The 23,329-nt window shown below is 41.2% G+C and overlaps 1 protein-coding gene across 5 annotated transcripts; it reads right to left on the bottom strand.

Annotated features, from left to right (window-relative positions):
• Positions 1-77: 77 nt before the first annotated feature.
• Positions 78-23,034, bottom strand: PTER (phosphotriesterase related). Of its 5 annotated transcripts, none has more exons than XM_076331617.1 (5): positions 22,966-23,034; positions 10,347-10,819; positions 7,882-8,147; positions 4,277-4,417; positions 78-920 (listed from the first exon to the last, which is right to left on the bottom strand). In XM_076331617.1, the coding sequence occupies exons 2-5, from the start codon at positions 10,776-10,778 to the stop codon at positions 710-712; spliced, it is 1,050 nt and encodes a 349-aa protein (XP_076187732.1). In that variant the 5' UTR covers positions 10,779-10,819; positions 22,966-23,034; the 3' UTR covers positions 78-709. The 5 variants fall into 5 exon arrangements, with proteins under 5 accessions (XP_076187732.1, XP_076187735.1, XP_076187733.1 ...); XM_076331620.1 differs by having other exon boundaries at positions 10,347-10,782; positions 22,966-22,973; XM_076331618.1 differs by lacking the exon at positions 22,966-23,034 and adding an exon at positions 20,097-20,166.
• Positions 23,035-23,329: the final 295 nt, after the last annotated feature.

Raw genomic sequence — 23,329 nt, 5'->3', positions numbered from 1 at the left:
GTGGGATTCCAAAGGTTCAGGATAAAAAATTAATGCGATTAAAAAAAGACATCCGTAATAATACTGCACATAGTTTAAGAGGTCATCAAATTGCTTTATTTGAAAATACATTTTTCCACATATTTTTTACACTTTCAGTTAAAAATAAGTAAATTGTTAAACTAGAAAGAAACAACATATTTTTAGAATTATTTGAGATTTCTTTTGCCCTCTGTTATCTATGGAAGCTATTTAAAAGTCCCACACCTTTTATCAAACGTTATTTAAAGAATATAAGGATAATTAGAAGACTGTCAATATTACAAGGATCAAAATCATCCCCTGGAAAAGGGGGACTTAACTGAAAACCGTAATTTCCTTCAAAGTCCAGATGATGCATCTTCAAAAATATTTTTGGGTAACTTTTAGTAATAGTATTAGATTACTCTCTAGAAACAATTATTTTAAAATTTCAGTTGAAAAGATTTTGCAGGTAGGCTCATCTCCAGTAAATCATTCATGAACAGGTTTTTAGAAGGGAGAAAATGCAGAGAGAATACATAATTTTGTTGTTCTAATTAAAAATAAAAGTCATAATCGGTTTGTTCACATCTAATTAATAACTTCCAGTTTCTCTGAAAAGAACCAAGTTTTAAAATGACTGCTCTCCTGAAACAAATCTGAATTTTATCAAGCTTCCCTATAAAATAGGAATACTTATTCATTATTCCTACTTAAAAGTCAACCACCGCTTTGGATTTGCTAGGAGTATTTTATCAATTTTATCTTGGGATATGCCTCTAATTAGCATTTTAGGAACTATATTTTTAAGGATATGTGAATATCCATGACCTCCATATTTCATCAACCTATTCTTAGTGTGCACATCATGAGCGATCAGAATTCTGTCTTCGTAGCCTTCATCGACCAGCATACGAATCCTGCAAAAGTAAAAAGTATACCCGTCAGTGAAACGTTCTCACTCTGCAACAGCACAGAACTGAGCAGGATTTAAATTTTTTACATTACTGTACTGCTGGACTGTATTATAACTAAACCCACTTATTTTTAGGTACTCAGAAGACATATTCCTTACATTTAATTGAAATTAAAACACTTATTTTATTGAATGAAAAAATCCACCTCTGAAAACATACCACCACACATCTCAAAGTGGAGGAGGAAAACTCTTTCCAGCTGGCACATGACTTTGCATTCCCAATCCCATTAAGTCCATGGAGGAATTCAAGAACTTCAGCATCACCAAGCATGGGACACAGGTTGTATATACACAAGTAAGTAATAATTTCCTACATAAACTCCTTCTCAGCACCATCGATTCATGGGGTTACTTCTTGCTGCTGTCACAAAGCTAGTCCCATTACATTTGTAAAGGACCAGACTCTGTGTGACAGGTCTCATTCACACAAATTTACACAAAAGCCTGTCTCATTTACACAAGTACTTTCACATCTTTAGTTAATTTCCATTTAGCAAACCGGGTTAATAAAAAATTTAAGTTGTCAGCATCATACTCCATATAGACAGTTATCATCCAAACATGTTTCAAAGTTGTTCATTAAAGAAGAAGATAAATAAGACAGGCATTGCACAGTGCTAGCATATGCCAGGAAATAAGAGGAGTTAATATAGCAGCCCAGCTAAACAGACTTGGCAAAATGACAGCAAGTCAGCTTGGAAAAAGAAGTAATCCTTTTGGTCACTCCCTTGTAACCAGTCTGCTACAAGTCCTTCTGTTCCACATTTCACCTGGGAACCTTAATCCCTTGCTCAGCTCATTTTTTAGAATTTATTCGGTGGGTGTCTGTATTGCATGACTGTTAAGTTTCCCACTAAGCTTCAGTTTAGTTTGGCAGTAGATTGCAGCGTTAAAGCGGCAGAGACAGATAGACCAGACCTGGAAGGTGCTCGTTCCTCGTGCAGGCACCCAATTTCATCATTTGCCAGTGCTGTGAAATTCTAATTCTTACCTTCCTGACTGTGCTTTGATCAGCAAGAAAGCAAATACTAGTTTTATAAGCAACCACGCTATATCTGAAAGCCCTTACTGTCCATTTTTATTACAATTAGTTATGAGGAGATACATGTAGCAGGATCAAATCAATATGGGCAGCAGGAAGAATGCAAGTAAGATATAACTTGGTAAAAAATTAGCATCTTTCATAAAGACACCATAAATAGTGCCAAATAGTGCACAACACTACGTATACCGTAGTATTACAACATCACAAGTATCTTCTCCAGCCTGAAATACAGAGAGACCACAAGCCAACCAGAGAATGAGAGCAATGACACTGGAAGGACTAAGTTCCTTGCTGACCAAACATCTTCTTAGAATCATCTCCTTTCATATATGGACTCATTTCATGGGTTGGGGAGGCAAATGATCCTTTATATTCCATACTCATTGCTGCTTTTTGCTCATTCCTGCGAGTCTAGTAAGTACTTGCTTCTGACTCAAAGAAAAACTGTCCCTGAAAAAATTCAGTTGTTTACTTGCATTGGCAGTAGATTGCAGCAAAAATGCATAAGTACACACACAGCTAAACTGTGTTTGAATACGTATGGCATGACTACAGAAGTTTACGTTTTGAATAGACAAGACCTGAACATATATTTTCCATTTAATATTTTCATTGACACATTTAAAGGTCAATTTGATTTCCACCTCTCTGGTGCTGTTTGACAAAAAAAACCCTAAGGAGATTGCCACTACCATTGTATGTCCAGTGTTGGTGCATCAAAAGCCCAACAAAATCCACTGAATGGCACTTCTAACTCAAGTGCACATATTCACACCATACAATGAGAAGACAAACTTTTCGTATTTTCTTCCTATAAACAGCCTGCTGCAAGAAATACTCAAATGCCAGAGAGTCTAATGTCTAAGGAGAGACACCAGTGGCTGAGCAAGTATCATGGCTGGAATGAAAACTTTGCTGCGGTTGAACAAGCACTTGTTAACCAAGGCATAGTCCATTCCTCTACACATATTCCTCAAGGTGCTTCTGTACATGCTGACCTCCAGTGGCACGGGAGAGGGGAGGAGGCGCAGGGGAGGGGAGCAACTTTACCCATTCTAAATGTGAAACCTGCAGATTCATTGCAACAGTTTAAAATACTGAGTGCAAGACTGAGAGCCCTGTTAAGAGAGAGAAACAATTTCTAGTGTTAAGAGCAGCAGCAAACGCTTGGCAGTAAGTGGAATAGTAACCACGGCACCTTCTTAAGAAGAGAAGAGCCTGAAAACAGAGAAGAAAAGTCTCAAGGCTAATCTGACAATGAGGGGCAGGGAAGCTATGTCTGAAATATAAGTGAAAGCTAGAAAGTTACTTCATTAGTGATCAGGGATCATAAAATCTTTCTCATCAAAGAGAAAAAAAGAATTGTTTCTGACTCTGGTAGGAAAAAAGAGACAGGCAGGCTAGCACCCCACCCCTCAGAAACCTGCCACTTCACTGTGCATGAACACTGTGGACAAATAGCACAGGAGGATCACACCTCCGGACAGAGTGAGAAGCCCATTCCCAGCTGATCCTACCTGTCTCAGACAGTTTCTGCAAGGAATGCATCTCCTTGGCAATACCTTGTGTTAGCACAGCACAACAGATTTGCTGTGCAGCTGAGCTGAGACTGCATGTGCTGATGAGAAGCAGGGAAGAGGTATCCCTGCCAGTGTGAGGAGCATGGGAGTTCTGAGGAGACAGGAATCTCATCCTTCAAAAGAGAGAAAGGGCAAAAGGAGAAGGGGAGGAGAGGTGATAAAGTGCTTGGAAGAACAAAAGTCTGGTTTTCAGGACGGAAGCACGGATCAAATCCATCCAAGACAACCAATGAGTTTTGCTCAGCGCATTCATGAGGAGATGTAACAGACTCAGATAATGCTTCGTAGCAGCACTAGGTTTCCAATACTATGTTTCAAACAAAAGCCAAACCCTAACATACGTCCTGTATCTCCAGCCTTTTCTTTTTTACAGTCTATATAAATGCAGTAAATGATAAAATTCAACCAAATCAGCATGGAATTAGGACAAAGTTTAAAAAGTTCTTGATCTTTTTCTCAAGTAACTTTCTACAACACTATGATTCTACATCTTCCTTTGCAGACAGAAGAAATTATACCCGCTGCCCTAAAGACGTGACAGCAGCAGAAAAAAAATTGTCATTATTTTAGTATGAAAAAAGACAATTTTGAACTCTGTGATGCCCTTAAAACGATTACCAATAACATTCGTCAATGGCAATGCTATACCATAAACTGCATGGAAGCAGATACCTTGCAATTCTTTCATTGTCGCTTGGCATGTCAATATCCGGATGGAATTGGTAGTGAAGAAATTCTGTACCAAATAGGTCATACTCTAAATAGCATCCCAGTTTAGCAAATTCCAGAAGTTTCTTTGTATCAAATATAGTCCTGCAGAACATATATAACACAAAGTCAGCATTGTAATGGAAAGGAAAAAAATTTCATGGTACAAGGATAGGTATTTTGCAACTTCCTACTTGCAAGGAACAAAACCAAGAACCTAAGATTTAATTCACCCTTTTGAAAAACAGGACTCCTGTTTGACACATGCACCTTAAGCTGATACACAGCATTATCTTTCTCACATTCATCTGGGACTTCATGCATTAAAAAACCCAAACCAAAACCAACTCTTCCCCCATGAAATAATGAAAACATTTAAGATAATCTTTAAATGGAAACAGGAAAGTTACTTACTTTCGATACCACTAAACCTCTCAACAGACAACCTAACAACGAAGGACGTTTAAGGAGGAGGTTAATTCATAGTGACATTTTAAAAAAAGACAATGGATAACTTACACAAGGCAGATTTACTTTCCCAAAAGAGTTACAGGAGACAGCTACATCCAGGGCTTGTTTCATCCATCACACACCGGTAATACACAACTCTGTCTTTAGTTTCTATTCTGTACAGTGATGTTTCTAGATTGTCATTAGAACAGCAATATATCATTGTTTGCACTGGGAGATGGCCAGAATGCCTTAAGGAAACGCTCTCACCAAAATATATAATGGCACTGTGAGTACCTGGGACATGGACTTTGCAGCAGATTTGAAAAGTGAAGGAACAAAGCTACTAAAACCCATCACTCATTCAGAAAAGAATGGCAACTGAAATAAGAGCTCTCCAGAATATTTTTTTTTTGTTGAAACACTTTTACCAAGAGTATAAGCTACCCAAAGAAAACAAAAACACTCAAATGACACATTATAAATTTATCTTTATAACCACAACACAGTTTTTTTTCATCTAAGAAAAACACAAGTTTCCTCAAGAACAGCACAGTTAACCAAAAGGGCAGTAGTTTAATTTTTTTTTATTATTGAAGATATTGATGTCACAAAGTAATTGTACCCTATACAATTACATCATAGTCTGTTGCTATGGAAATGACTGATGTCACAATTTCAATATTATGACTTAACAACAGGATCAAGTAGGAGGAACAGCTGCGTTGAAAGAGAGAAAACCCTTGTTCAAACAAGCCTGCCATCACAGCAGGAGTCTAAGACTTGCCAACTGTAATTAATAAAAAATGTTATTTTTAAATAAATGCTACAGTTTACAGAGATTGAACATTTATTATCAAATGAGTTTTCAAAGTGCAGAGCAAGAGAACAGGTCATTTTAGATCCAGCCCTGATCAGTTCACAGGGAGACAGCAGCCAAGAGTATTCATCCCTGTGCAGGTGGCAAAAAACACCCAACAATATATTTCAAAATCACAGCCAGAACAACTTCTGAAAACTACTGTTAGTGTTGTGCTTTTGGGCGCCCTGTCCCAACGAAGAGCAGGAGAGCTTCATTTCATCAGCCATTGGGTCCCCTTGTAAGCCGCACGGATGTAGCGGCAGCAGCAGCAGCAGTTCCCAGCTAGAATTGCTAATCTCTGTGCTGGAATTAGGTGTTTGGGCAACACATGTCCCTGAGCAGCCCTGAATGCACAAAAGAGGAGATGGGACACAGGGAAGCATCCTGTAGTTTGGACCTCATCCATAAGTCACCACAGCGACGTCCACTAAAACATTATCAAACAGGCATTCATAACAGTTGCTGTGAGCCTTCTAACAAAAGCTACTCAAGTGAATCAATGTTGATCTCTACCAAGATACCTTTATAACCTTGATCCCTAACAAATGGCCAAAGCCAAGACTCAATAGCTTTTGCTTCCCAGCCTTTATCTACACCATAGTTTCACTACGGACACTTGCTACCTTTTGTTCTAAGGTGCTAAATTGCAAAACATGGTAGCCAGCACTTTAGTTTTATCATTTGACTGTAAATCCACCTGAAAACTACCATTCTGTCTATGTCAAAAGCAGGCATGAAATATGGAGCTATGTACAAATTTATCTCACATTTAAGGGATTGGGATGCTCCCACGTGGATTCTTCTCACTGGAGGAGACTTAAAATGTTAAATGCACATTGCAAAGCCAAACTTCACAGTAGTTTAGAGTCTATGTTATAGCAAGTGCCAACCTGAATGTGTGAAAGTAATGATAGAAGGAGTATAAGGAAATGTCATATTGTGCATCAGTGGCTGTTAGTGAAACTGCACCTCTGTCTTGACTCTTTTCCTACTTATATTGCTTATTTTCCACCAATAAATCACTGAATTCAACGATTTACAACAGCATATAAAGGCAAAAAAACATAACTGGACGTTTATGTTTTATCAAAACGGCTACGTTAAGTATGGACACCTGCAGCTTGCTCAGTCCTCCTTCATACGAAGATTTAAGTAATGAGTTTTTCTTTAAAAATGAGAGAAAAATATAGCTATAGATAAAATGGAATGCAGGTAAATACATAAAGAATGCCCGTATCATTTATATATAAACAAATATAAATAAAATTCGGTGGCACTGAATTTTATGCTCCTAAAATCCCCAAGTAAAACATTGAGCTCTGTGTGAATACAAAACACCTGTAGCTTGATTTACAAGCTCCTAGAGCCTATAACCATTAGAAATTTGGAATACAGTGCTCTTGCCTGATTACACTCACATTGAGGGCAAACAAATACAATTGCTGAGAATCATATGACCACAAACAGTCTCCATTATTCAGCAACTGGCCAAACTAATCAATGCTTGGACATTTTCCAGCTCACCAGGAGCAGCACAAGGTCATACAAAACTGATTTGGTAATAAGAGGCTGTGTTTCTAAACTGGAGAGAGAAAAGCACCCCGATTCCTCTCCACGTCTGATGTGGGGCTCCTGGGTTTTGGTCTACAGGAAACTAAAAGTTAGCTCTCTCGTCTATGCTAAGAACTATCCAAAACCCAACTATTTTGTAAGCAATATTTCTTCTGTCTTCTTCTGTAGCAGAACTGAAAAGGTCTGGCTTCTGCTTTGATCCAGTATCCAGCCAATCAAGGAGTTCTCCATTAGTATCTGAGAGACTTTGGTCAGGCCCTTAAGAGTGGCCCAGTTTTCAAAAATGCTGGAAGCCCAGCAGGTTCCCACCCAATTTGGTGAGAGCTGCTCAATGTCCCATGCTTTGTAAATGCAGTGATTTGTGCAGGGATACGAACTAACGGAATTCCCATTTTTTAAAAACGTGGCTACAGATATTCTTAATCTCGCTCCCAGGCCTTCAGAGAGAGCGTTTAAAACCCCCAAATCTCTTTATCAGTGTGAACCTAAAAGCTGATCCCCACCAAAGTGCTGGAAGCTTATCAAGCTCTATATAAGCAGTTTCATATTTTAAGTCAGTAAACTTGAATTCTTCATGTCATGATCCCAGCGCACAACAGAAACCTAGCTATTTGCAGAGTAGCTCCTCCAAACCCCGGTGAGTTGTGGTAACACTGCCAGAAGGACAGCAGAATAATCTGCTTACCTGTCGAGGTGAGACATGACTGTCTTTGAAGCATCAGCCCCAGCTTCCTGCAGAATGCGGATAATCTGGAAAGGTGCATCGCTGTTCCTGCCAGGATGGATGATAACAGGGCACCCAAGCTGTGACTGAGCCTGCGCTGTTGCCTGAAGCACTCTGCGTTCACTCTGAGTCAAAGGCCAGGAGCAACCTATTTCTCCCACCACACCACACTTGATGTTAGTCCCATCCGCTCCATTGAGTATCTCATCAACAATAACGCCTGTAAGCTAGAGAACAGGAAAATGAGACTTTTGGTTATTAATACCATTTGTGTTAAATAGCATCAAATTTGGCCTATGGACACTGTGCTAGTTATACTCCCAACGTCTTTCTGAACTTATTAAATTAACAGTTGGGTGTGTGAAAACACTGCAGTTAAAATCTGGTTTCTGTCAACTAACGTTATGCTAGCCATTCACTAAGACCAAAATAAACACAAAGCAAATCACTTTAACAGTATCCACTCACACAGTTGCCCAGGTTTGCTGGGAAAGCTGGTCTACATAAAATTTGAACACTGATTTAGGCTGAGACTAATTTTTCTTTAAAAAAAACAAAGTTAGCTCTGCATGAAACCTGTGCTTTGCACTCCGGAATTGGCTCCAGAAACAATTCAATGTAATTTCTTGCAAAACAAGGGCTCAGAGAATAAGGAAACCTTGTCATTCAGATAGGGAAGGGAGAAACTCTGGCAAAGATCCCGAAGAGACAAGTTTAAGGCAAATCCTGCTTGTGGGAATGCCAACATAAAACGACAGGAGCTCCAATTGACTTCAGAACTACAAGAATAAAGCTCAGCTGACAAACTTACAGGGTCAAAATTAGCTTGCTTTTAAAATATTCATAAGCAAAAAAGACATCAGAATCTCCTAATAAAAGCAGTTTGTTAACAGCTTTAGTTTTTCTTTTCCAGAATAGGCCATATATCTTAAAGAATACATTCAGAATTCAGAGCACAAAATGGCACTGATGATGACCTTCTAACTCTTTGGCCCTGAATGTTAGGGAAATCATGATTTTAAGGAAGAATAAAATGAACAAAGGAAGAAGGAAGGTTTGCAAGCAAAGCCAGGAAACCAAAAAAACCCATACCAATTTTCAAATAAATCTGTAACTTATCCTTACTCCCCACTATTGTCTCCTCAATAGCCTCATACAACATGTTGGTAAATACTCAATCTACACGCAAAAGTCAGTCCAAGCTATTACAATTTACAGCAGGCTTCTGCCCAACACTTTATCCTATGATACAGAATTCACTCCTTTCCTGAAGAACACCTCTCCTGCAGCAACATCCTGTGCCACTAAATAGCTTAGCTAGGGCTGGCAACAAAATATTCAAACTGTCTTTTCCTAATCAGAAAACATATCATCATGTCAAATTCACTGGCAAATGAGGAACCACCGGTTATCATGGATCAGTCACTGCACAACCCCTTCTAAGTAAGCAACTGTCTTCTGGACTGGATTAAGTATTTATTACCTGCTGAGTACAGGACATCTGTGGGTGTCCCACAGTCCACCAAATACAGAAGGGAAACCTTTGCCCCAAGAAATCTATTTGTATCAAATTTCAAACGATACAAGAATATTTAGGAAAACTAGTACTGTTCTGTATAGCTTGGGCCATCTTGGGCCCAGTGTGGTGGGCAGCATTGCATCACTTTACATCTGCTCAAGTTTTGACCATTGATTTCTAAAATGAATTTGACTCATTTGTAAACTGTGACGGATTTTTAAAAATTTTTCTCAGCTCTGTTCATCCACATTCACAGCCTCCTGCCTTGGAGAGTTCCCTTCCCTCTTCTCTCTATCATCACATTTTCTTAATAAAAGATGAATGAATATTTATTATTATAGGAATACCTGGGGACCTTTGTCATTATTAAAACAGTCTTAGGCACTGTACAAATGATTCGATGTAGACTCTGCCCTGAAAAGTCTGGACAAATGGTAGAGAAGAGAGATATAGCAGCTAGCCTGAGCAGAGCAATGATTTACAACTGTCCTGTAAATATTGCAATTATTTATGCTTTTTACAAGAATTCTGGGTGATCTCATTAGGAAGCAATTAGCCAGAAAAAGAGACAAAAGAGGCAGAAGGGATATACTCCTTCCTTAAAAATTGTAAAAAGAACAGAATACCAGATGCCCACACATGAAGTACTTTATTTTCCTTTTACTGTTGCATTATAACAAATCTCTGAGAGAAAATGGAGCTTAAGAATTGGAAATGCTGACAGATAATCCCAGCACACACAAGTAGTGTTGGTCCAGCTGTAACACATAAGCAGTAATGCTGTTCCCAAGTTTTTCACGTTGAGAACTTCCAGATTTCATCTATTTTGCTGGAACTTCTCTCCAACTTTGACTTACCCAGGGATAATTCATAGGAGAGAGACTCCAAAGCAATGGTTAAAACTTACCTGCTCCACTGTCATGGCCTGTGTTTGAGGAGAATGAGTGGAATCCACATAAAACCCAGCCCCAGCAATAATATGGACTCCAGTTTCTTCAGCAAGTTTCTTCAAAGTATTCATACCCCGACCAATTCCTGTGGTTGTGTTTTCCACGATCGTCCCACCACCTGCTGCTTTAAAATGCAACAGCTCCTCCTTCACAGCATCTGTTTCCTGACACAAAAGAAGGTTTTCTTTATGGCTGTAGGGATTTTGCTTAATCCAAAACAAGTTCTTCATCTCAATGGGCCCATCAGACAGAGGCTCTTGGCCTGGGGAAGGTGGACAAAAACAGCTGCTATAGTTCATAGTCAAGTGTTCATGAGTCAAGGTATAGCCAAGGCAGTCCGGATCCACAGGGCCCAAGACAGTCTGCGCTTTCCCTCCAAAGGAAGGCATTTTTCTTCAGCAAGAGGAAAAATAAATCAGATTAAAAGAGTCTGGGAAGGAAGAAGAAAGGAAACAAAAACATTTCAGATGGAGCAAACATTTCTTGCAAAATTTATGAATTCCCTCCTCTCTCTCACACACGTACCTACACACTGTGTGTGTTTGCTGGAAACTTTTCAAACGCTGTTTCCAGCAGAGTGGTCAATATGGAAAACAAAGCATTTACTCAACTGCGCTTGTATCAGTACTCCAGCAATGTAAAAATACCACACTCCAGTACAGGGAAATCATCATCATTTATTGTGCTATAGTCAATATCACATTAAGATACATTTTTCCTATTTAATAACAACCACTGTATGTTCATTTAGGATTCTCTGCTCTTCAGCAGCTGTCAAATTTTGTCAGCTTGAGCCACCAGATGAACATACTTGGCACCAAGGCTGAATATTCCTTACTGGTACGTTCATTTTATTTATCTGTGCCCTCCAAGACTCACTACCCGCCTCGCACACCGAGGAAGCGGTCCGTGTTTGGGCACCTTGTCTGCCCTTCTGTATGAGGAATGCTGGGATGGGGGTGATCATCTGCTCCTTAGACTTCAACAGAGGCTCACGTTCTCCTGCCAGCTGTGCTGTGGAGGTCCGGAACAGCCCAGGACAACTCCTCCAAAGCTGACAACAGTTGCTAAGGATACAGTGTGGCCCTCAACCAGCGGGGCAGAAGCCGAAGTGTTTTTTCCATCAGCTTCATTGGCCAAATATTTTACCAGTTAAGAATAGACCTTAACCTAACGCTTAATTTATATGGCTCGGCCTCTAAGAGACTTTTTTCTTCAACATGAACGAAACAATGTTATTTCTCAAAACTTCAAATGAGCGGTGCAAAGATACACGTTTAGACAACTGTCTGCAGTTTTTCATGTCAAAGGCATCTGCCCCATGCAAGTTTGGTCTGACTCGCTACAGGTTAGAATTAGCTGCAGCTCTCCCCACTGGGATTTTGGGGTATTTTTTTCTTTTGGGGGTGGGGGTAGTCTTCTTCATTTATGTGCCATATTAACATTAAACACAGCTGACTACCCAGTTCATGTTAGATCTTCTAGTTGCAAAGGCTTCAGGATATAAAGTTATAATCCCTAGTCAACCAAAATCATCAGTTATGAAACAAAATACGTGTTTAATGATGTCCAGAGGACAGGACTAACTAGAGCATGCATTATTGATTAAAGAGAGAGGTCTCTCCCATTTCTGTCTCCCTTTTAGTGAATAATATCATAAACATGGGTTTGTTACTGGTGAAGCCCTCAGAGGACACTTTCCTTTTAACTGTTAATGTTAATCTACCAGGATGACAGAAAAACTGAAATCTGAAGGGCACTGAACTCTACATATCAAAGGGCACAAGAATGTCGAGATCTCTTTGGGGATACTTTCATCTCACGAGAAGCAGTCATTGTCAGAGTACCAACGTACGAAAGTGACCCAGCCCCTGCAAAAGGCAGATATCACCTGCCTAGTGAAGTCTGTAGTGCTGGCAGTTATTTTAGTATGAAAACTTGGCCATCCATAAGAAAGAGAAAGGCCTGACTGACTATGTTTGCTTGCCTTGTGTAAAAGCAGACTTAGGAAGAGCTGTTCTTTTATGAATTTCATTTCTAGACTAGTGTGTTGACTTGTTTGAGAAGGCAGAAGAATAATTACTCTCATAGAACAGACTGTTGGCTGATTAATATAATGATTTATTTTTTGCCAAATACATTAAGAAGTGCATGATTTCAGAAAATATTATTCTTGAGCAAATAATTAAAAGCAAAATACCTGTCTTAGTCAGAAACTGCTGCTAGCTGCAATTCAATTAAGTTGTCCAACCCAGTCACTAATTCTATACTTTAGCAAAGCTGGTGCTCTATAGAGCAACCCACTATTCTGGAGAAGTTTCAATGATCTGAGTCAGTCTTATATGCACAGCAAAGAGACTAAGATAATTCTAAGATAACTGCATTACCTTTGCTTTTCTGCCCCCCCCCCCCTTTTTTTTTTTTTTGGTGTTAAATATCTACACTCTGGTATTCAGTAAAACCCTGACAGCATAAAGAGTGATAACTACTCTCTGCATTGGAGACACACTTTTCTTTCCCCATGTTCATTGACAATTTTCAAATCCATTTATTTAGGAAAACAAACCTATATAAATATTTTGTTATATAATTAAATATATAAATATTGAAGTTCTTTTGATAAAACTTGACACAAAGCAATTACTGTGTGTTTCCTTAACAAGCTTCCACTTCAGGTTTTTTTAGTTAATAGCGCAGTTACTCAAAAAGGCCACTCTAATTCAATGTGAATTTTTGCTCACTTTCAGATTACTACTTTGATGAAAAGTTGACTTCAACATTTGTTCCCACTAATTCCTTTCCAACACAGTTAATTTAGATTACCCTCAATTAATCTGGCCTGACCACTGCAAAGACCTATGGTTGCATGTGTGAGATCTTCTTATAGCCTGAGGCTGTCATCTTCTGATTTATAACAGCAGGAAACATTTAAAATTACCAGTTCCAGTGCCAGGTTTCTCTTGTAGCAGATACCAATCTGTTGATTTTTAGACTCTAGCTTTCAGATTACAGCACACATACAGAGTTTACAGAACCAATGCCTACTATTGAACCTTTTGATTGAGGCCAAGGATTTTTATAAATATAAGCATCACAAAAACAGAAACTGACACAAACAGCATTTAAAGTAGGCCTAATTTTATCTGCATGAAAAATATAATTAATATTAATGTCTGTGCCTGCTTACTAACACAGTTTTAGAAACCCACCGCTTTTAATAAAAAAATTATGAAAAATATAGACAGCCAACAACCCGTGACTGGAATTATTTTTAAAACCAGCATCCTGATACCTTTGCTACTGTCACTTACACAGATAGGATGCCCTAATTATGCTATAATGATATATTATTGCTAGTAAGATTCATTTGATGGAACCAGAATTTAATTAGTGTCTTTAAAACAGATTTTAGGTGCAAACACCTTTTAAATGGAAGAAGGATTGCTGCTTAATTTAAGCATATATATGTTACCACAGAAATCAATGTTTTTGATGCTTTACTAATGACTTGCATGCCATGTTTTACACAGACCTTTCTTCTAAGAAAGTTTCTTCCTTCATACACCAAAGACTGAATTCATATCACCTCATTTAGCCATCTAAAATGATGTATGTCTTCCACAGAATAATTGTCTAGACCATTTTCATAGTGGAGATGGAAAGACATCCATAGGCAACTCATCCAGCCTATTTTGAATGTTTGTAATAGAACAGGACACGTCACTTTCTGTAATATTGGCCTCCTTCCATGGGCTACGGAGGGAGCCAAGAAACAATCCTGAAGAAGACAAGTATATTTTAGATGGTCCTACATAAGACGTGTGAATTATATTTACTGAATCTTAACCCAGTCTGAGGGGAGGGGGAAAGGTGCGGATTCCTATGACAAAAGATAAACAGGTAGGCTCTTATCTGGCAATAACAGGTATTTTGGTTTTGGAAATCACTAATTTATGCAGTGGTATCGCCAAGGTGCTCCTGCATAGGACAAGGCTTCTCTGCTCTAGGTGCTGTATAAACAGAGAAATAAATGGTATTTCCTGAAAATTACATATTCAGATAAAAAGAAAATAAGAATTGCTTTAAGATATAACCAAAACTTGTGTTATTTCACAACGGCCTTGAAACAATACCTTAACATTTCTGTAATAAACTCTGGACAAATCTTTACAACCACCAATTGTATGGTGCATAAAATACGACTCTCACCATTAGCCAACTATTAAATATTGATGAAGTAAATATTTTTCCTAGAGTTATTGTTAAGAGAAAAGAGACTTGCTGCTAAAAAGGTCATGGTACTGTATTCCTGACTCTGGTAAAAACTCCACTGAGTTCAATAGATGTTTTGCCTGAATACTGATGACAAGATTTGTGTTTCCGCTTTTCCCATCTGAAACTTGCGCTTCAGTCGTTGTGTCATTTTAATGGCCTTGTAATGGAAAGTCTCTCTAGGTTTGGATTAGTTGCTTCCTACAGTAATCTCATATTGCTGAAACATTATAATCGCATAAACACAGTTTCCACATGCTAACACCGCATTTGTTTTGATTCAGTAAGCACATTTTAATGGTATTAGCACAGATTCTCTCTAGACTTGTATGGGAATCATTTTATTGCCATTACATTACAATGTGAGATTACAGTGACACTAAATCCAGATTGCTGTGACACAAAGTTTACAAGAAAGCAAAAAGAATGGCTCAATAGGTATTTATTATATTCAGAAAACATTAAACACAGCTGCCATTTAGAAACAAGGGCTGTCCTCGCTGCATCAAGAGCACTGTAAGAGGGTCTTTCCTTTATAACCATGCAGGCCTAGGAAATGTGACATAGCGCAGGTTCGCTATGTATTTACAGATGGAGGAAATGCTTTGAGCATTCAATTCTACTGTGAGCAACCTCTACAGAGCATGGAAAAGCCCCAAATTAGAAATATATGACACATCTGTAGCAAAATACCATGAGATAGTCTATGCTGTTTTATATCACCATTCCCCACACGTAAACATTTTGTAACGAGGGAAAAAGTTAGCAAGACAAAGGAAGAGGAGAGGCAGAGGATAAGAGAACACGTATAGACTATGTCAGGAAGAATTTAAAAAATGAACTTCTTTCTTCCCCCATGCTTCTGCCAACTCTGTAGAGGTTTACGGGGTGGAATGAACTCAATACTGCCAGCACAGTTCTTCCTCTTCCCCACCAGACAAGCAAGTTTTCTAACTTCTCTGACAGATAGGTGCCAGATCTACTTTACCTTCTTCAAAAATTTATTCACAAGCGCTAATTACAGGACAAACACACCTGAAACCCATCTCTCTCTCATACACTGGTTTAAAAAAGCATGGCTTTTTTGCATCAGGGAAGTGCAGCTACAAGGGGCTGTGGAGCAGAGTTCACCACAACTGTCTGGGTGAGAGCAGCAGTAGGAGTGAACTTGCATCTGCTCCAGAAGGACAGATACAGGCTTACCTGTCATTTAGGCCAGCAATTCCCTCTGCATCAATGTCTGCAAAAGTGTCCAGCAGCCTGCGACGCCGTGTTCCTACACAGGCACTCACAGCACCACTAGTTGTCTCTGTGTTACATGAAATAACAGCACATCTCATATTGTTTTTGGGCTATTTTGCCGAAGAAACAGAATTTGGAAATGGAGTAAAAGTACTATGAAAAAAATGCAGGTTTCTGGGCAAACTCCTCTCTCTTCTGCAGAAATGGCAGATGTGCTTCTCTGAAGGTGACACAGATTATTCTCATTAAAGTCATGTTTATTCTTTCCTGTCTTCAGAATTGACATTGGTCCGAAGTGACATTGGTCTTTTTCTTCTCCCAAACTGGAGCTATGAGATTATCATGATTTGCTGAACTTCAAGCTAAGTCAGAAAAATGAGCTAAGGAAAGTAATCTTATTTATTCAGAGGCAGTGTTTTCTTTTTTCACTACCTTCATACTCTGTTAATTAAAAACAAAACAAAACCTATCATGACAGCTTTTCATAGTGTGGGCCCTTGCCTAGTTGTTCTGGTTTCGGCTGGGATAGAGTTAATTTTCTTCCTAGTAGCTGGTATCATGCTGTGTTTTGGATTTAGGATGAGAATAATGTTGATAACACACTGATGTTTTAGTTGTTGCTAAGTAGTGCTTACACTAGCCAAGGACTTTTCAGCTTCCCATGCCCTGCCAGCGAGAAGCTGGGAGAGGGCACAGCCAGGACAGCTGACCCAAACTGGCCAAAGGGGTATTCCATACCATGTGATGTCATGCTCAGTACATAAACTGGGGGGAGTTGGCCGGGGGGGCAGCAACCGCTGCTTGGGAACTGGCTGGGCATTGGTTGGCAGGTGGTGAACATTTGCATTGTGCATCACTTATTTTGTATATTCTTTTATCATGATTATTATTATTTTCCCTTCCTTTTCTGTCCTATTAAACTGTCTTTATCTCAACCCATGAATTTTACTTTTTTTTTTCCCCAATTCTCTCCCCCATCCCACTGAGGTCGGGGGAGTGAGCGAATGGCTGCGTGGTGTTTAGCTGCCTACCAGGTTAAACCACAACACTAGTGCAGAAGTGCACTAAGGGGACAAGGACACTGTATGTATAGTGCTGGCCTTCCTCCTAGCTCTCAAACTGTGTAAGGATGGCACACTAGTACTTCCATGAGCATCAACACTGAGGTAAGGCTTTGTGTCCTAAGGATCGATGTCACACAGGAGATTTTTCATGCCTTGACTAAAGCTCTTCTCAGAAAGGAGGGGAACGCTTACAGTGCCTCTCTCCTACAAGAACTCCTGTCTAACCCCATACAAGCATATGTTGCAGCTCTTCCTGTAATGGGGCACCTGCAGTTTCCCATCTTTGGGTGGCTATATTTTCATGGAGCAAGTAAGAACCTTGCCATTTCAGATATCTCTACTCTCTCGACTGGGTAGAAATTGGCCAACAGATTCAAAACCTAGGGAACTCTTGGGGGAAATATTTAAAAAGCATCGCCTATCCTACCTTGCTGCATTTTTTCCTGAAACATGCTGTTCTGGAGATACTCAGAATAGTGGGTTAATGCAGTGGTGCAGTGGCCTTCAACGACCTAGCTCTGGTCCCAAAACCATTCAGAAACGTAAATTTCCTTAAGAAGCCAAGCTAAAAGAAACACTAAATATTGTTTTTTACTAGACTTTCTATATATGCTTTGGGCAACCAAAAAGCTTTCATACCACAGAAGTGAGAAGGGATACTGGAAGTAAGACTTTATATTAAGTTACGATACATGCCATGAAAAAAATTGGGAGAACTCTAGCCAAGCCTTACATAAGGTGATAAGCAGAAGCCTCAGCAAAATATGCATGTACACACACAGCAGTTACATTGCTTGAGTGGCACTGGCAATGTTCTACAACCTAAAAGCAAAGTCACTTAAATTGTAAGAGAAATTTATACACTGTTACATATACGTGAAAGGCCAACATATTGATTAGGTGCCCTCAGAACCTGCAAAAAGCACACTTTGGGGAAAGGAACTGGGCAAGTGAGAAGCAAAGCTTCTGAATGTTCACCTGAAAGGGTAAGTGAAAATTTTCACTGTGTACTGCCCCCATTGCTCAGCTAGTGGCAGACAGACAGACCTTCCAGCATCTCGTGGTTTGAGGGTCACATTCTTGCTCTAGCTAGGCTTTGAGCCAGACATACATAAAACAGGATTCTTCCTTACAGTTGAACAGTCACACCAGAACAAAGTGCAGCCTCTCATATCGATTTCACAGTATGGCCATACCTTTGGGATCAAAGCTAGCACATGTGATCTGCACATGACCACATATGCACCTGTACAGTGATTTGCCCCTGAGGCAGAGCTTAAGCCACTTAGTATGTAATACTACGCACACTTTTTTTTCAATGTGGTTAAAGTTCAGTTGTTGTAAGCACAACAGAGTCAGACTTTTATTTTACCTTATTTCTGTGCAGATAACAGTCTCAAAACCTAGGCTTCTTTGAGCAAAGTCACATTGAAGTTTCTCTTCCTCAGAGAGATCTGAGACCAACATCCCCATAAGTGGTTTTTCATCACCATCTCCTTTAGAAGAACTTCAGGGGATTTTACATTTTGGGCAGCTTCCAAAATTAATCCTGATAAAAGGTCAGATAAAAATTCTCCTCTAGGGTCCACATTACATTAATTATATTTTACATGCACACACAGTGTTTTTAGGCCAAAAATCAGGACTAAAGTCACATTATGCTATATGCAAATATGGGCTGAGTCCTGCATGCTGATGCATGCATTTGTATTCTTAAGCCTAAACAGAATCATACTTGCTTCTCATGGGTGCTGGGCTACAAGCACACACTCTCTTTCTTGCTAGGACAACATGATATAGGAAAAAAGTTTGTGCTTTTCAGAAATGTATGTCCAGCCTTCATTCCCTCTAAATTTCAAATCTGAAACTTAAGCACACAAAACTCTATTCTTACTGTTTCTCTCTATTTAAGGTCACATATGCTTAAATATTTTCACATGAGCTTAAACATTTCAGTAAGCATGTTGGATGGAGCATTATCGCTCACTGTGGAGCACCATCACCAAGAGCCACACCAAATCAGTCTATGGATCTCTACATGCAGAGCTAAAGAGAAAAGGGATGGAGGTCAAAGACACCAAAGAACAGACATCATCCTTCTCACCACACATATCTATGCAATGGAAATGTGATGTTCATTACTACATCCTTGTCAAGACTGGACATTACTAGCTAGAAAATTCAGATGAACCAACCCCAAGGTCAGCTTTGTGGCAGAACATACCAGTCACTGATTCACTGAGGCCTGTGAAGCTATACAAAGTGGAGAACAGCGTAGAGATGGGGTTTAGTGCCTCATTCAAGATCGCAGACTGAAGCAACTGGGATAAGCAGGGACGTCCAGAAAACCACTTTCTTTAATAGTGAGCGATGAATTTAGTTCCATGCATCTAAATCCAGTTTCCCAGTACTGCAAACAACTGTATCCCAAAACTTGCAATCAATCTGAAGACCCACTGGAAAAAAAATACCACAAGAAAAGCCTTCACAGTTTCAACTCTGACTGTTCTGCTATGGCTGTGTCAGGAAATGGAAGCCATATGCTCCTCTCAAGGTCCACTTCTGCTCTAACGAGCAACTAGCCCACACAAGAAAAGTTAATGTGAGCCAAGTGAAAGCTTAAAGCTGATGGGTGTAACTTAAAGAGTATCTTTTAACTCAGAGACTGTCTTTATAGAGTCTGCATGCTTTGCAGTAGTCAAAGGCAATGATCTCTTGCTTGTACAACTCCTGGTACTAAGTTCTTACCCACAGCTGGGTACAATAGTGAAACAGCAGGAACAACCAACACACACAAGCTGACGAGACTGTCAGGTCTCCTGCATATCCTTCTGCTTTCTTTCCAGGTCTTGCTGAATCTTCAGTCTTAACAAGAACTGGACATAGAACCCTGCCACTGTTTTGTCTTTTTGTACCACAGAATGTGATATCACAGTGCTTCTGAAAGAAGATACAAACTCAGTATCTTTGTCCTGGAAACTATTAATTATCTGGTTTTTTAAAAAATCTTTGCTACTCAGTCTAAAGTGAGTGACACAGAGCGAAGTCCTGCAATTAAGTTTACAACCCTCAAGAGTTCGAGCAGTAAGACCAGTTGAACATTTCCAGACCCATCTGAAAATGACCCACCTGCCAGAAGGTATGCAAATCACAGTGAAGAAAGAGTTAAATTCCTTTCATTTAGTGGTCACTACAGAGACTCAGGACAGGGCAAAGACAACTGTGGGATAAAACAATTCTTCTTATACACTTCAAGGTAAGAGGTGAGATCCTGAAAGAGCAGAAAAAGAGAGAGTACCTCAGCAGGTAACATACCATTCTTTGGTCCTCCCTCCTCCACAGAAGTTACTTCAGGAAAAACCCTGTGGCTTTGGCTCCATGCAAAACTAAGGTTTCAGAATATCTTTGAGAAGAGTGATCCTACATGTTTCTGAGATCTGACTGAAAAATTGTGATTTACTTAAAACTGTCATATAAGAGATGGTGGTGGTCTTTCCTCTTACTTTCTTCTTCTTATCCAAGTAGTTAAATACTTCTGAAACATAACCCAGCCATTGCTAGGATAAATTGCCTTTCTTGGATTATTACCCACATACATATTAATATCAGACCAAAGACACGGCCGCTGCTTAGAAAATTCTGAGGAAGCTTTTTAATTTGTGACCAGAAAGTGATGTTAAAGCCGAAAACCTACCTTACCAGTTTTGAGAAAAAGATGAAATTTCTTTTTAGAACTAGGGGGATGGGACATTCCCTTTCCCTTCCAATACAGCTGGTAATGCAATGACTTGTAAATTCTCCAGAAACACAGAAGACCTAAGTTCAAAACTGCTCTGAATCAAACCAGGGACTTGAACCTTAGGTTTCCACAACCTAGATGGATTTCTAATCCTCCCCCTACCAGACAGGTGGCCAGTCTGATGCAAGCAGAAGTCTCCTTTCTCCGTTTTCATGAAACCTTAAGAAGTCTTGGTTTCAGCTTACTAAAAAATGAACCTTGTTCAGTATTTCAAGTTTTGAAAGAAAATATTTTAGATCTGCATCAAGTGAAATAAGAAATAAAATCCACAGAATGTTCAGAGAAACAGGCCTTTAATAAACACAGAACTTGTTGGTGCCATATGCTTCACTATATACTGATTTTATATGTGAGGAGCAAGCTGACAGCTCCCTAACCACAGAGGGAAGCAGTGACACTTGTTCCTGCTCCGCCACGCATTAATTTAATAAGTTAGCACTGGTCACCTATATGAAATGTAATTAAGCATCTGAATGCCATTGTTGCCACCTTTGATTATAACTACAAAAATGAACATGATGATGGTGACGTGATGGCAAATATTATGTCTGTTAAATTCCAAAACATGAGAGGCATTCATAAAAATAAATGACACTTATGTAGTCTTTCATATAACAATCCCAAAGTACCTGACAAAACGATACAAAACTACCTATTACCCATCACTGAAACACAGCCCCCAGCATAAAGAAGGCAACAACCTTTAAACGCTACAGAACATATTATGACAGAGGACATCGAATAATGTATCCAGTAAAAAGCACAGGGGAATTCCAGACAAGCAGAACACAATTTTCCAAAAGCAAGTGACCTGTAGCTAAAAATCTGTTTCATTCAAGAGTTATCACAAGCCTCTAGCATACAGAAGATACCATCCTTAACAACAGACATGCCTAAAAAAAGAATTATATCTACAAGTTTTTTAGAGATCATATATATTCATGTACTTGCTAGGCCAAAAGATGCTTGTCTGAGTTCCTCACCAACAGGACTTGTATGCTTCAACTTGGGACCATGTCACCACAAGACAAGACCTGCTGCAGCGGGGCTGGCAAACACCCAAGGCCACTGTTGGGCAGTGGCTTGGCTACAGCGCTGAGCCCCACTCGGCAGAGGGGACCCAAACCTTCCTCACTCAGAACCAGCACTCCTCTCTGCAGCTTGCCAAACTGGTGCAAGGGGAGGAGAAAGCAGAGCATCTGCCGCAACTGCGTTCTGTAAAGGGCAGCACACCTCAGGCCACAGAGAAAACGCATGGTGTCTGGATGCCAACAAGGCTCGCAGGCAAGTCTGGAGCTTTGCTGCTGAGCCTTGTCAAGCCTAAGCAACTCTGGAAGCATCTTGCAGAGGGCTGCGGGTGCTTCCAGATGGAGAGGCAGCTGAAGGCAGGCTTTGAAGGTCCCAGTTTTGGATTGAGGCATTTGTTCCTTCATGGAGCCACCCTCAGGGACTGATGGGAGAGGAGTACTAGAGAGGATGTAGTTCCAGTATTTAACTTGTTATGACTGTACAAACATTAAATACCAGCACCAATAATAGCAGCATAGCGGCACTCACACAGTGAAGACCGCCTGAGCTGTGGGGGTTACTCTGCTGATAACTACCATCCGATTCTGTGAAACACTTTTCCAGAAAGGAGGAGGTGTTCATCACCTCAAGCTCCAGACCTGCTGCGGGTCTCTCTGCAGGAGCCCTGCCGGCCCCAGCGCCGCTGTCCCGGCCGAGGTCTCCTCAGGCGTCCCGCCGCCGCTCCCCCTCTCACGCCAGCGGCCCCCTCCGCCGGGGCTGCACCCGGGCGGGCCGGGCCCCGCCTCATCGCCCTTATCCGCGCTGAGCGGCGGCCCCCTAAGCCCCGGCACTCACACCTGCGCTCCCCGCCACGAAGCGCTGGCCCGCCCACCTCAGGCCGCCGCGTCCCGGCGCGGCCCCAGCCCTGCAGGACCGCGACGCGCGGCCGTTAGCCGCGGCCGCCGCTTCCCGCCTTCCCCGCCTCAGGCCCTCCCGGGCCGGCAGCGGAAGGGCGGAAGTAGCTCTCGTCCTTCAACTCCGGCGAAGTTTCCCGGCCCGGGCGCTTGTCGGGCCGAGGGCATTAAGGGTGAGCCCGGGACGGGTCTGGGCCGCAGGAGGACGCGGAGCGGCCCGGCGGGCTGAGGAGACGCGTCCCGGGGCCCCGCCGCGCCCGCCCGCTCGCTCGCTCACCCCACGGGCAGGACCCTCCGCCGGCAGCACGTCAACCCGGCCGACCACGGCAGTGCCCCCCGGCTGGCAGCCTGCCGCTCCCGCCCCCCTCGGGGCGGGACTTCCCCGCTGCGGCCCGGCCCCGGGGCCGGGAGCGGGCGGTGGAGGCGCGGGGGCGGACCGGGTGCGAGGGCGGCGGGGACTTCGGAGCCCGGGGCGCCGCGGCGTGCCGGGCGAGCGGCAGGGGAAGCGAGCAGTGCCCCGCTGGCTCCCTGCGGGGACCCGCCCGGCTCGGTGCCCGCGGTGGGCCCTTGGCGCTGGGCCCCCTCCCCGCCACCCACGGTTCGTGCTCGCCAGAAGCCCGTTCCCCCTTGGAGTGAGGTGC

The sequence above is a fragment of the Aptenodytes patagonicus genome, chromosome 2 (assembly GCF_965638725.1).
Source record: "Aptenodytes patagonicus chromosome 2, bAptPat1.pri.cur, whole genome shotgun sequence".
Lineage (NCBI taxonomy): Eukaryota > Metazoa > Chordata > Aves > Sphenisciformes > Spheniscidae > Aptenodytes > Aptenodytes patagonicus.
Note: the sequence above shows the minus strand (reverse complement) of the source record. Positions and strands in the feature narration are given on the sequence as shown.

What these genes read in the sequence shown, in the direction of transcription:
- PTER (XM_076331617.1), bottom strand. Translation starts at nt 10,778, where the DNA reads ATGCCTTCCTTTGGAGGGAAAGCGCAGACTGTCTTGGGCCCTGTGGAT. An exon ending in GTCATGTCTCACCTCGACAG is followed by an intron (nt 4,418 to 7,881) that starts GTAAGCAGATTA and finishes TATGTTCTGCAG; the next exon opens with GACTATATTTGATACAAAGA. An exon ending in GACAATGAAAGAATTGCAAG is followed by an intron (nt 921 to 4,276) that starts GTATCTGCTTCC and finishes TTACTTTTGCAG; the next exon opens with GATTCGTATGCTGGTCGATG.